Source organism: Mizuhopecten yessoensis, unplaced genomic scaffold, assembly GCF_002113885.1.
Source record: "Mizuhopecten yessoensis strain PY_sf001 unplaced genomic scaffold, ASM211388v2 scaffold8841, whole genome shotgun sequence".
Classification (NCBI taxonomy): domain Eukaryota; kingdom Metazoa; phylum Mollusca; class Bivalvia; order Pectinida; family Pectinidae; genus Mizuhopecten; species Mizuhopecten yessoensis.
In genome coordinates this window covers 1,405,092-1,420,014 of record NW_018407749.1, presented here as the reverse complement: position 1 = coordinate 1,420,014, position 14,923 = coordinate 1,405,092, and the positions used below count along the sequence as shown (strand labels likewise).

Genomic DNA, 14,923 nt, shown 5'->3' with positions numbered 1-14,923 from the left:
CCGGAGTTCGATCCCCTAAGTCGTCGTACGCATGGAATATTCAGAGAAAGTGTTTTCCTCCTGCCCACACAACTCCAACAACCCAGGTGGAGTACAAAATGGTCTGGGGTGGATGTTGCGGTATCTGTGCTGTAGCGTTCAAGTGAGGTGGCACTATAAATGATACCGTTGGAAGCACGGTCCCACCACAACAAGAACACATTACATCTCCAGCACACACGTAGGCATACACACATATGGAGATATTAGCCAGGTGGCATATGACTAGTAGTTAGCGCCTGATAGGGCAGCTCCTTTGAATTCCTCAGAAATTGTATAGAGTGGTTTATGTTAGCTAGATAGGGCGCTATATCAAATGTTGTATATTGTATTGTATTTTAACAATGACAACATTTATACATATCAATAAAAGGATGGTGGGGGATATTTGATTGGTTGCGTCCATTGTAGTTCCTGATATATTTGGATACATCTATTGTTTTCTAGCATTTTACTTCAGATTTTTACTGTCAGCAATCTCTTAGCGCAAAGTGTTGTTTACCTATTTTCTACCCTTTGACCCCGTGAAACCTTAAATAGTATGTCGATGTTCCATTAAGACTTAATCAAACAACCAAAAGAAATAAAATCCAACGCTTATACAACATAAAATGTATAAACTCTATATCATGCTGCCAAAGCACGATTACGGAGATATCAAAACAAAAGAGAATGCATCATGAATTATCTTATATATATTTATATAGAAAACCCCGGAGGCGAACCGAGGTGTTCCGAACACGTTGTAACACACCCATTACATGATATCCATTCAGAAAGTCATACCGATATCACGATTGCTGTAACTAAGATTTGTATCACTATCAAACACGTTTACCACCTTTAACAAAAACAATCCCTGCATGTATATGTTTAGACATGCTTGTCTAATGCTGAATTAGAGATTACATAACTGCGTGTGCTCTATAACGAAGTCTTACAACGTGGTGTTATTTTACTGTTTGAAGGGCTAACTAACAAAATACAAAATAGCGGGGAAGTGATTCATTGTATTGCAGGTAGAAATAAAAATAACAAACAAGATAATAATTATTGCTGATATAATGTTAACAGTTAATGCATAAATGAATAAAACATATTTTTTTTGTGTATATTGACATTAAATCGTGATTCACCGTGTTTATATTCGCTTTGTATACGTGACCTCTTGTTTCAAATTAATGGCTGTATGAGCGAATAGGAAAGTTTAAAAACCTGGATTTTTTATGATATATATATTATAATGTCACACACATCAAAGTAAACACTTTCTCACGTAAGTACCACCACGTAAACAACATTTACCAGTAATCCAGAATCACTCGTGTAATACTGCGAAGTAATACTTACACGTATAAATACAAACATTCACATTTGTTCATAGAGAGTGTGTACGGAGGCAAGACCACTTCATGCTAATAGTTATTATCTAAACTGACGCTTTGGTTGAATGCCATACGACATTAGATGTCATTGTACAAGTGTATATATATAAATGTTGTCGAGGTCAACATTTAAACAGCACTAGTTAGCTGTACACCTTTACCACAGCTGACGGGATTTAGTTGTGATAAAGCTGTCTATGTCATTGGTCAACCCTGGGCCTGACTGAACAAAGTGGTGGTGGACAAACAAACAGTCTCCGAGAACAGGTAACCGTTATTTCATTATCAATTTACGTTTATAACCGCTAAATTTCATCCGCCCTCTGTCAACAGTTTGGTTAGGCTGGGCGAATTTATTGGAAAGCTAATATAATATAACACGGTTTAGAAATATAGCATTTCGCAATACACAATTAAATATATCGTTGTGTATTGAAATAAAATATAGAGCATTAAGTCGATAAAAATAAATCCATGATTCAACCTAGTAATGTATAATGTTCCCATTACAGCTTTCTGATCAATATGAAGTAGTGTTTGCTTCATAAATCTAAATAACGTGGTTATTAAATCTGTGTACTGACTGCCTATTAAACGTTACCTTTCAATACAAGTATTTGTTAATTGTAAAACCAGCGGTTTCCTTGTCCTTGACGTAAGTTAAAGCTACATAGATGCTTATTTGAAATTACGACATATGTGCTATCATTTCACATGCTCAGGAAAACAAAAATATCACGATGCAATGCTATGTAATGCAATTTATCGTGATACATAGTGCACAAATGCGATACCTAACGTTACTACTACTACGTCCCTACCTATTCGATATAGTCTCGAGCTTATATGTTAACCTGTTTTGCGACACAGGTGAAAAGTGAAATTTCTGTATCCCTATTGTAAATAGGACGCCATGTCTGTTACACACCTACAAGTTCTGTAGGATCGTTTCGGAGGGCTACCACCCTGAAGACGTGGTGTTTTAAACCGAGTTAAAACCGTCGTATTTTCAAAGGTAAAGTGAACATATCGATTCTCTCTCGTGGTGTTAATCATAGGATATCTGAAACTTGTAGTTACCACGGGATCAAATTAGTATCAGGTCGTCATCATGACCTAATTTTACACCTGTCAAGTCACTGTGTCGACCATGATCGTTCACCTTAGATCATAGGTAACACATGTATGTTTACCTGAATTTAAAAGTAGGCATAATGACAGGTGCCACACGTGATGAAAGAGTTGCTTACAAGTTTAGAGAATCTAGTTCCCCCTTCGGTTTTGATAACAATGTTGTTGTTTTATTGTGTTTTTTGACGTCTCCTTAGTTCCTGTTGTTGTTATGCCTTTGAGTTGATGAGGTGCAGTTTTTACCAGCAGACGTCAGCATATGTGGCCATGTCTTCAGTTGTTGAATTTGTATCATTTACACATTTATAGTTTCAAGTTATGACGTTTAGGTTCATTCCCATAGAGACTGTGTAGTAAACTTATTACTATATTACCCCGTTCGATATTGAATTCGATTCAAAGTGGCATTGTTTCATTAACATGTACATTGTAACTTCAAGGTGAAATACCAATACATGGAGTATAATACATATATAAAGTTTGTATTTAATCTATTCTGAAACTAAAGCACACGTCAAACAGTCCTCTCAATAGTTCCAGTGGTGCCTGTTTAATGAATAAGCAAGAAACAAGTACAATCAGTTATAGTTGCAAGATTCATCGAGTCACTGAGCACTATGTAAAACGTTGTTCTTACTCCCAAATCACTAACGTCACCAGTGACCAAGCTGGCAGAGAACATTTTATATGATACGCTAGACACTCATTCATCCAGACAGTGGTATATCATATAAAACATATATATACCTATTTCATATTGCAAACCAAAACTTTTAACAGGTGTAACCTCTCTCATGCTGTCGTACCTGTAAGACGCGACCACACTGGAGAAACCTTAACGTTGGTCTCTTAACTCATTCACCCCTGAAAATTCATAATGAACTATTCCAACCTTTGAATAGGAAGGGTTCAAATGTGTCTTCAGGGGTAAATGAGTTAAGTATAGTGTCTTCACTGTGTTTTTTTCATACTGTGTTGTACATGTATCTTAAATACTTATCTAAAAAGTACATACAAATATATACAAATAAATGACTTCAAATTAGTTTTTTCGCCATGTTCATTATTGCATATCACTGGGCTTGTTCTTCGAAATTCATATATTTCTATACAGTTTGTCGTACCTTGAATACTAAGTAGTTTTTTCATACCATCGTTATATTTTCATGTAGAAATCTCCTGGAGTCGAGCAGATTTCACAACAAAGCCATGTAGTACCCTGGGTAGTTTATGTCATCATTATAGAGGCTGATAAAACCCAATATTCAGTACAGCTGTGCGGTGTCTGGTAAAACCGTCAGTGGTTTTTTTCTCGTATCACTAGACATGTTATCTGTGAAGACTATATTTCAAATAGCTTATGTCACATCACAAACAGTTTTGCTTACCTACTGTTACAATGGACAAGGTTTCGAACAAGGGTTTTCCACGTATCTTTGTCCGCTATCTGATATTTGATATTTAAATAAGTAAGCCAAATGCAACATTTTTGAAACATATTGTTGTAACGTAGGCTTAAACATATCCAGTATGATATTCGATTTGTCTTTTTAGGTTAATGACCGATATTTTTTTTTAAATAGTACGTGAAATCATCACTGTTCCAAGTGTAACATTAAATGTGTTTAATAGGTTGATGACTGATGTGATTTTTAAAAAGCAGGTAAAATAATTCCTATTTCTAGTATAAGATTCAAACTCTTTATAGGCTGATGGCCATCGATTCCTGTTGTCGTTTTATCGATGTGAAATCATCACAGCGTCAAGTGTTTATGGTATAATGACCGATACGCGTGCCTGCACTGTCAAGTCACCATGATCATTCTCGTCTGCAGCACACGCTTTGCCTCAGTTTTATGGGGTTCATGTGTTTCTGAACAGTTTGGTGTGTCCTCGATTTGCCCGTCTCCGATTGGCCATTCATACATTATCCATTTCTATGTATTGAAAGCGAAGACCAACCTCAATACATAGCATGACCACGAACCAATTACAGTAAAACATTTTTTGGATTGCATTTACCTTCAGCAAAAACCAGAGAAAAAAATCCAGGATGTAACATGTATCTCTAAATAGTAAATATGTTTACAATGCAAGATTACACGAAACCTGTTTGTCTCTTTCAAACGACATAACCAGCCACAGGCATTTTTAATATCCAGATTGACTTTTGTCTATTACTTCTGCGTTTTTTGGATCTATTTCCTTAAACTGTTTTTAATAACCATTTATTGACTCAAATGACCTCTCCTGTGTCGACGGGCCATTAAGAATGTAGTAATAATAATAGTGTTCTCGATTCCTGTTGTCGTTTTAAATGGATTTCCTAGTGTGTTGGTATTATTTTCTTATATACTTAATTGTTTTCTATCTTTTCTTCACATGTGAAGCGGAAATGTCTGTAAGCCAGTGTCAGCCCACTGTATTCCTTTCCCATGGGGCTGGGCCTTCATTTTACATGGATGCAACAGTTGAGCCAAAGGTTAAAGGATTGGATAAGGACTCGAACGCGGTAAAAGGTTTGAAGAGCTTTGTGGCAGACCATAACATCATCACGCCAAAGGCTCTAGTGGTTTTCAGTGCTCATTATGACGAGGATATATGCTCGGTCACATCATCTGAAAATTATTCCTTGGATTATGATTATGGTGATTTCCAATGGCCTCCCGAGACGTACGAAATACGTTGGCCTGTAGTCGGGGCACCCGACGTAGCAATGAGGGTCAAGGAACTGCTCGAGTCGAAAGGAATTTCCTGTAATGCGGACAGCAACCGAGGACTAGATCACGGTGTATTTGTCCCTTTAAAGCTAGTGTTTCCAGAAGCTGATATTCCAGGTACGGTGGTATCTGAATAAAGTGCATGCATAGAGTTGACACGTTTTTACATGGAGATTATTTTGATATACACTAGATTAGCTCAGGTCTTGTTCTACGTTGCGTATCATACATTTATTAGGTATAACAGCACTTACAGGTGTTAAAATTTCAACATGGAGTACATTGATTGATAGGTTTAACGTCCGCTTCACTACCGAGTAGTGTAGCATGACACTTAGTTCGTAAGTAATGATAAAAATGCTACGATTATTTATATATATGCGGACTTCATTGTAGGTCTCTGTGTTACATCCTGTATAATTTTACCTTGTATTGAAGTTTGAATATCAACAAAAAAGGATCTTAATACAGCCGATTCATTCTTTGTAAATAATCGCTATCCTCCATAAGTAAAAGTCGAAATCATTTTCACAAAAATACTAATGCATGCATAATATCACAAATTCGTTGTTTTCTTTTTCCTAGTGATTGAAGTGTCACTCCTGAAAAGTTTAGACATGGCTGAGCATCTGAAGATTGGGGAGGCACTGTCGGACCTAAGTAAAGAGAATATACTGGTGATCGGTAGCGGATTCGCCTCACACGCGGGGATGTGTCAGACAGACCTACCCTGGGCCGAGCCCTACAGGAAGTGGCTTCATGACCTGGTGTCTAACCCAAAATATAGCGCGAAAGAGAGAAAAGACAGGTTTCTGGCTTACTCTGAAGAGAAGTCATTTTCTAGTGCACACAAAACCATTGAACACTTTCTCCCTATTGCAATGTCCTGTGCAGCAAGTGGGTATCAACCGGGGACAATTCTTCATTCTGAATTCGTGATGGGCTCTCTTTTATATGACCATTACAAGTTTCAAGCAAAGTGACCCATAGTAGCAGCAAGTCAGCGGTAAGAGTCGGGATCTGGATGCAGGGGTATTGGAACGTACGTTAGGGCAGAGACCTAAAGTTAATTTAGGTCTATGGTTAGGGTATAACCTGTCGAAAGACACACCCAGTCCCTAGCTACCAACTGATGGCTCTACGTGCGTTTCACTTCTATATACAGACACCTTTAGGAAAGATTGACAGAAAGTTGTTGGCAGATCCATTCGCCCACACAACACATGGATAACCCCCTGGGAACTAGAATGTATATTTGTTTATGTCTGTGTGAATCTGTGTGTTTGACAATGCAAATACTGTGTATAAACGATAATAACATAAAATCAATTAGGTTTGAATTACTAGTGGATACAATTTACACTTTTTTTCTCATCATCGATATAAGGAGGAAATTACAGACATTATTCTGATAGGTTAATAATCAAATTTCAGTGCCATATGTTCACCAAAAACCAATATCTGTGTGTACAATGGCTACCAGTACATGCAGGTGAACTCATTTTTAACAGACTGTCGCTAAGTGTTATCTGTAGCAGTCTTTGTTGCCCTGATGTTTATGATAGAGCACACACATTACCTGATTTTATCTTGGCTGATTTATCCAATGGGCGACTCAAATATACCGTAGACAGTTGAACAACAAAGAAGTCTATTTATTCGAGTTGCAACATTCCAGAAAATCACCTTAGTCTCTAACGTAGAAGACCATTTGGTTATAGAACATACCGGACCTACTCCTATTTTGTCTATAGTCAAATATGTTTCAGGGGACCACCAAAGGGAAGGATCAAACATGATTACTTCATACAGTTAGCTGTTCTGTATGGATAAACAAAAACGATGGTCTCTTAGAGAGGATTGCTAAACAGCGGCGCCCTTTTCTCGTATTTTTTTCTTCTGAAACATCCTAATCAAAATTATCTTAATAGATACATCTGGTGTTTTTTTTTGCAAGATGTTTCTCATTGAGTTGCACATATGATCACAATGATAGCAACGCTAATGATGAAACTGTTTTAGCACATCTAAATGGTGGTTAAAAGTAAAAAAAAAATTAGACCAACAACAGGTCAGCAATAGCAAGGGCCCCACTAAGTGCCTGACTGTATCCATCCATTGTCTATTATTTGTAAAAGTAACATTGACCTTAAGAAACGTTTAAAAACCGTACCTCACATCTACGTATCAAATTCAAAAATGATCAGTGTTTTGGATTCCGAGAGAAGGATTGTACCCCCGTGGTTTATTTTTAGTAGCAGTGACCTTGACATAATAAACTTGTTTATGTGCATTTCAGTGTACAACCATGTCAAATTCGAGATAATCTCCTGTAACAAAAGTGTGGACCAATGGTCAGTGATTACTTCAGGGCACCCAGATGCAGGGTCGAAAAAAATACAACTTTATTTTACTTACAAAATAGTCTTGTCACAAATGACGCTGTATTACTGTATACTGAAAATGAAACCTGGTAGTAAATCAAATTATTTCGATGATAACTACAAATGATTAAACAATAATCAAAATAAGATAATTTCATTTTATTATCATTTCAGTAGCATTTGTTTAAAATGTACATCGGTTTCTTTGCAGTATTTGGATAAAAACAATGTTTTCAAAACCATAACAAATATTTGTATTTAAAATACAAGTATATATATATCGTATATAACAGATATTTACAGGTATCATTCTTCGTATAAATGAAATTTTCTAATGGAGAAAATGTTACAAGGAAAGGACAGACTTAGAAAGGACAAGCTTGCAAGGGAATACATGTTTAAAAAAAAATATAGAAGAGTTATTATATCATGTTTACCCTCCTTTTAACTTTGATGAAGACACAATTTGATAGAATATACACAATATACTAGGGCTGCGCTTTGCATTGAAAAAATTATATACTGTGATACGGTTTGGCAATGTAACAAGTCGTGATACACAACTCAAAAGTTGTAATATATAGAAATGATAGAAGAGAAAGTCTAAACTTGAGGCCTAGACGACAATGCTTATGTACCAGTTCAAGCTTTCTTAGTGGATATAAGTTATTGTTTTTTGAAAATAATTAACACACATCTATGTTAGTAATGCCTGTTAAATGTTACATTGTATTACACATCTTCTGTCCTATTACCTTTAATACTGATCTAATCCTAACGGTTTACCAAGCCACACGGATGTCTCTTCAATCTAAAATTCCTTGAAATATACAATTACTTCACTTAGTACTGAAAATAAATTATATCATGATATTTTCTTTTAATACAATTTTTCTATATTTATCATATTTAGCTTCACAAATTTATCCTGCCACAATTTATAAGGAGACTAGGAATATCTGATTATGTGAAGAGTTTTAAGAGGCACAATTTGAATACTTGGATTTTACGAGACATACATTATTCAAGCCCTTGCTTTGGTTGGTTGGATAACAAACAATATCACCTACATATCCCATCAAAACTGGCATAAAAATGAAATACAAGTATGTATACTTCAAATTTTCTACCATGTTATTCTGGAACAGTGTCATTGCCTTTTTTATATTTATTCATTAAAGTTTCTTTATTTTTTTTTACATGTTTCACTTTTGTTCCTTTAAAACCAACAAATAAACAGTATGTAGATGTATATTTTAACATGGTCCATGGGAGGCTCAATGACAAACAAACTTATGGCATATGACAGATCTCAATCCATGTAGAAGAAATTCTCAAGCTGATAGCAAAGTGGTACAAAACAATATAAAGTACATCTATAGGAGTTTGAGGTTCGACAACAACATGTAAGGTTAATGAAGCTATCCAACTTTTGCTTCGTTTGCCAAATTGTTTGATATTTTCTGATTTTTGAAAAAACTACTGACATTTTCATTAAAGTTTGATGTTCCAAAAAAATGAACTGAATATTGTAACAGATAAGATAAACCCCTATTTTTGTGAATTGCATGTCAACTAACAAATAGGAAAAACACTTAAATCCACACATGTAATTCTAATTTTGTCCCGAGACATGATTGAATCATTTTAAACATCATCCAATGGTTGTTTAATAGACTTATAAGTTACATAACATTGATGTGTGATACAGAAAAAAACCCCGGATTACCAGCCCAAAAACCAATAATTCTTAAATTTGAAAGTCAGAATATCATAAACCATAGAAAACTGAAATTAAAATATGTATGCAACAGTTCAAATACAATGTACAGATGAGCGTAAGTACCATTAAAAACAATACAAAATCAACAACAGAGTACCATACGGGACAGCTCTCATCAGGGATGACAACTTGATGCATTCCTCATACAGTATAGTGCTAAATATCATACTATTCTGAATAACGAGACAATATGCAATATATATAAACTGTACTGGATAAACAGCGTCCAGCATGAAATTTCACTATATACAGCATTCACCATGAAACTTCACTGTTGTACTGTATAAATACAGCTTCTAACATGAAACTTCCCTATATACAGCATTCACCATGAAACTTCACTGTTGTACTGTATAAATACAGCTTCTTACATGAAACTTCACTATAAACAGCATCCAGCACGGAACGTCACTGTATACAGCATCCAGCATGGAACGTCACTGTATACAGCATCCAGCATGGAACGTCACTGTATACAGCATCCACCGTGTAACGTCACTGTATACAGCATCCAGCATGGAACGTCACTGTATACAGCATCCAACATGGAATTCACTGTATACAGCATCCAGCATGGAACTTCACTGTATACAGCATCCAGCATGGAACGTCACTGTATACAGCATTCAGCGTGGAACATCACTGTATACAGCATCCAGCATGGAACTTCACTGCAAACAGCATCCAGCAAGGAATGTCACTGTATACAGCATCCAGCGTGCATGTCACAGTATACAGCATCCAGCATGTAATTTCACTGTATACAGCAACCAGCATGTATCTTCACTGTATACAGCATCCAACATGGAATTCACTGTATACAGCATTCAACATGGAACTTCACTGTATACAGAATCCAACATGGAACTTCACTGTATACAGCATCCAGCATGGAACTTCACTGTATACAGCATCCAGCATGGAACTTCACTGTATACAGCAACCAGCATGGAACGTCACTGTATACAGCATCCAACATGTTACGTCACTGTATACAGCATCCAGCAAGGAAAGTCAGTATATATCATCCAGCATGGAACTTCACTGTATACAGCATTCAGCGTGGAACGTCACTGTATACAGCAACCAGCATGTAACTTCACTGTATACAGCATCCAGCAAGGAAAGTCAGTATATATCATCCAACATGGAATTCACTGTATACAGCATTCAACATGGAACTTCACTGTATACAGCATTCAACATGGAACTTCACTGTATACAGAATCCAACATGGAACTTCACTGTATACAGCATTCAGCGTGGAACTTCACTGTATACAGCATCCAGCAAGGAATGTCACTGTATACAGCAACCAGCATGTAACTTCACTGTATACAGCATCCAACATGGAATTCACTGTATACAGCATCCAGCATGGAACGTCACTGTATACAGAATCCAGCAAGGAATGTCACTGTATACAGCAACCAGCATGGAACATCACTGTATACATCATCCAGCATGGAACTTCACTGTATACAGCATCCAGCATGTAACTTCACTGTATACAGCATCCAACATGGAACTTCACTGTATACAGAATCAGCATGGAACGTCACTGTATACAGCAACCAGCATGTAACTTCACTGTATACCGCAACCAGCATGTAACTTCACTGTATACAGCATCGAGCAAGGAATGTCACTGTATACAGCAACCAGCATGGAACATCACTGTATACATCATCCAGCATGGAACTTCCCTGTATACAGCATCCAGCATGTAGCTTCACTGTATACAGCATCCAGCAAGGAACGTCACTATATACAGCAACCAGCATGTAACTTCCCTGTATACAGCATCCAGCATGTAACTTCCCTGTATACAGCATCCAGCATGTAGCTTCACTGTATACAGCATCCAGCACATAACGTCACTGTATACATAATCCAGCATGAAATGTCGCTGTATACAGCATCCAGCATGGATCTTCACTGCATACAGCATCCAGCATGGAACGTCACTGTATACAGCAACCAGCATGTATCTTCACTGTATACAGCATCCAACACGGAACTTCACTGTATACAGAATCCAACATGGAACTTCACTGTATACAGAATCCAACATGGAACTTCACTGTATACAGCATTCAGCGTGGAACTTCACTGTATACAGCATTCAGCATAGAACGTCACTGTATACAGCATCCAACATGAAATATCACTGTATACAGCATCCAGCGTGCATGTCACTGTATACAGCATCAGGCGTGAAACGTTACTGTTGTACTGTATATACACAGCTTTCACAAGCTCATGCTTCAGATAAGTATTTTCAAACATACACAGACAATCAACTGATAACAAGCACTTTCCTTTACAGTCGGTGAAAGCCCTGTATACACAGCGGCACTGATTAATGTTCCTATATTGTATGACAGATGACTTAGATGTCTATGAGAGATGTTATGTTGAAGTATGGAGAGCCACACTTGGTGATTCCAGTCCAGAGTCTATGAGGTTGCCCTCACATGATATGTTTTTCTCCCTCTGAGCATCTGAAATGGTTGAAATATCACAATATAATTATCACCTCATTTTACTCAGAATCAGATGTGTTGAATACTCCCTTAACTTTATATAGCTTTACTTTTGGAATATATGAGAATTAATGATAAATACCTAAATGTCATCAGTTGAGGATTTATTTCAAACCAGTTTGAAAGAAAAACATCAGGACATTGCATTGCGTGGCTTTGCAGATTCATTCAGTATACAATTTGTGTTTTCATAATCGTTGATTACATTGAGCGAGATAATAGTTTGACAATGTCAGTCTATATAGAGTCTTGGTGGGATAAGTGTTTGACAGTGTTTGACAGTGTTGGCATGTATAGTCTAGGTAGTGAATAAATTGACAGTGTCTTCCTGTGTACAATCTGGGTGATATAAGAGTTTGACAGTGTCAGTCTATGTACAATCTGGGTGAGATAATAGTTTGACAGTGTCAGTCTATGTAGGATCTAGGTGAGATAAGAGTTTGACAGTGTCAGTTTATGTACGATCTGGGTGAGATAAGAGTTTTACAGTGTCAGTCTATGTACGATCTGGGTGAGATAAGAGTTTTACAGTGTCAGTCAATGTACGATCTGGGTGAGATAAGAGTTTGACAACAGCTGTCTTATGTTAACATACCTTTGATTACAGAGTCTGAGTGAAATAGGAGTTTGACTGCGTCTGTCCTGTGTATAGCAGTCAGAGCATCTTTCAGTCGCTTCACAGTTCCACCACATTCCTGTAAATAACAAAAACCACTATCAGTGATGGAAAATATTTTCTCTAAAATAAAAATGTCAATTGTAATCGGTACAATTAACAGTAACAAAATACATTTTAACTGCTTTGTAATCAAGCTGAACCTCCTCAACCTGTACATTTCATTCACCGAAATGTCTTTCTGGATTAGCAACTTTAATGAATTGTAAAAGGAGAAAGAGTAATGCATGACATGACCGTGATTCAAACCAATGACCCTCCAAATTCTAGATAGATGCTCTTCCAGTTCAGCTACTTGGTTGCCAACGATTGATCCAGTCCAGTTCCTCTATATTCCTTTCTTTTCCCCCAAAGACATCACTATTTACAACCCTGGTTTGGGTATCCCCTTGCCAGGCATTCACCCAGCACTTGAAATAAGGGTTGGAAAGCTTGCTAATTTTGCATTAGGAGAAAGAGGATTACACAACCGGTCCAACATGGGACACTCTGAACTCTAGATGGATGCCCTACCAATTTAGCTACCTGTGTTACCAACAATTGACCCTGTCCAATTCTGCTACAGAATGAACAAATCAGGAATTTTTGTGATTTTTGCAAATGAATACTGCTAGACTCATACATCTGGATAGAAAATTGATCAGAGTATCAAAGGAAGGTATAGTATCAATAGACTGCATAGTGTTAAAGTATAATAGAAACCTCATAGTAAGTGAAGAGGAGGCGGGTTGGGCTGTGTCCTGTTTGGTTGCCCGAGATGATTTTGCTGAAGCCCAGTTTATCTGCTAGTGCACGCCAGTCTTGCCCTTCCCTGGCTGGGTCCAGGAGTTGTGAGAGCTTCACCCTCTGCGGGTAAGTGATGCTGGCCATATCACCACCTGTCACAGGATAAAAGCACAGGTAAATATGTGTTTTACAGGTAAAAAGATGTATTAAAACCAGTGATGTGCTTGCACAACATGAATGTCAGGAGGATGTTATGGTATGGTATACTGGTAAATAGCAGTGTCTATGAAAGTCTCCTATTTATTTGTACAGTTCAAAATTCCATTTACAGTATTGAAATCATTTTGGAGAATTTGTGGATTATCTAGAAATAAAATGTGAGCTAATGGTTATATTTTTTGATATATTGACAATTGATTTTGTTTTGTGCTACCTGACTAGTGAGAAGTCTTTATCATATCAAATACAATACATTTGCTAACATACACATATGGTGTCATAATATTGAAGAAAACAGTTAAAGCACAAAGGCATATTAACAGCCCAGATAGTTGACACTAACATTTATAAAAATATGCATTACTCATTGTGCTTAATACACATTTACATACATTATTTCCTCTCTCCTACCCTCACATAATTCCAAGGACTCGCCCTCAGGGATGGGGCTTGACCCTCTCCCCTACCCCATTTGCAACATACAAAAGATTTCCCCAGGACTAACCATCAGTGATGGGGCTTGACCCTCTCTCCTAACCCCAAGAATTCCCCAGGACTCACCCTCAGTGATGAGGCTTGTCTATCTCCCCTACCCCTCATGTAACATACAAAAGATGTCCCCAGGACTCACCCTCAGTGATGGGGCTTGTCTATTTCCCCTATCCCTAATGTAACATACAAAAGATGTCCCCAGGACTCACCCTCAGTGAGAAGGCTTGACCCTCTCCCTAATGTAACATACAAAAGATGTCCCCAGGACTCACCCTCAGTGATGGGGCTTGTCTATCTCCCCTATCCCTAATGTAACATACAAAAGATGTCCCCAGACTCGCCTTCAGTGATGGGGCTTGTCCCTCTCTCATACCCCCAATATTTCCCCAGGATCCACCCTCAGTGATTGGACTTGAACCTCTCTCCTACCCCCAATATTTCCCCAGGACTCGCCCTCAGTGATTTGACTTGACCCTCTCTCCTACCCCCAATGTAACATACACAAGATTTACCCCGGACTCACCCTCAGTGATCGGTCCTATACTGCTGAGCCCACTTTCCACCTGTTCACCCTTCACCAAGGAGAGTGAGGTGAACATCTCGGCTGTCTGCTCATACGCCCTGTTGTCTGCCTCCTCATGTATTTCGCTCATACTGGTGTAGGGGTGACCGTATAACACCTTCAGGATCTACAACAAGACAAAACATTGACAGAGGGGGACCGTACAACACCTTCAGGATCTACAACAAGACAAAACATTGACAGAGGGTGACCGTACAACACCTTCAGGATCTACAACAAGACAAAACATTGACAGAGGG

The 14,923-nt window shown here is 37.7% G+C and overlaps 2 protein-coding genes across 3 annotated transcripts in view; one reads left to right on the top strand and one right to left on the bottom strand.

Annotated features, from left to right (window-relative positions):
* Positions 1-1,290: 1,290 nt before the first annotated feature.
* On the top strand, positions 1,291-8,853 carry LOC110456755 (4,5-DOPA dioxygenase extradiol-like). 2 transcript variants are annotated; one of them, XM_021507698.1, is made up of 3 exons: positions 1,291-1,691; positions 4,946-5,392; positions 5,861-8,853. In XM_021507698.1, exons 2-3 carry the CDS (start codon positions 4,951-4,953, stop codon positions 6,256-6,258), a joined length of 840 nt encoding a protein of 279 aa, XP_021363373.1. In that variant the 5' UTR covers positions 1,291-1,691; positions 4,946-4,950; the 3' UTR covers positions 6,259-8,853. The 2 variants fall into 2 exon arrangements, with proteins under 2 accessions (XP_021363373.1, XP_021363374.1); XM_021507699.1 differs by lacking the exon at positions 1,291-1,691 and adding an exon at positions 2,315-2,439.
* Positions 8,854-11,512: 2,659 nt separating this feature from the next.
* The window catches only part of LOC110456751 (nuclear factor NF-kappa-B p105 subunit-like), a 21,940-nt gene continuing 18,529 nt past the window's right edge, over positions 11,513-14,923 (bottom strand). The window contains exons 18-21 of the mRNA XM_021507693.1: positions 14,625-14,790; positions 13,367-13,542; positions 12,584-12,683; positions 11,513-11,946 (exon numbers count right to left, since the gene is read on the bottom strand). Of these exons, the coding sequence (XP_021363368.1) occupies positions 11,855-11,946; positions 12,584-12,683; positions 13,367-13,542; positions 14,625-14,790 (534 nt within the window). The 3' untranslated portion in view covers positions 11,513-11,854. The remainder of the gene's footprint in view (positions 11,947-12,583; positions 12,684-13,366; positions 13,543-14,624; positions 14,791-14,923) is intronic.

Coding starts and splice junctions, on each gene's coding strand:
- LOC110456755 (XM_021507698.1), top strand. CDS start 4,951: ATGTCTGTAAGCCAGTGTCAGCCCACTGTATTCCTTTCCCATGGGGCT. Junction 5,393..5,860: donor TCCAGAAGCTGATATTCCAG/GTACGGTGGTAT, acceptor TCTTTTTCCTAG/TGATTGAAGTGTCACTCCTG.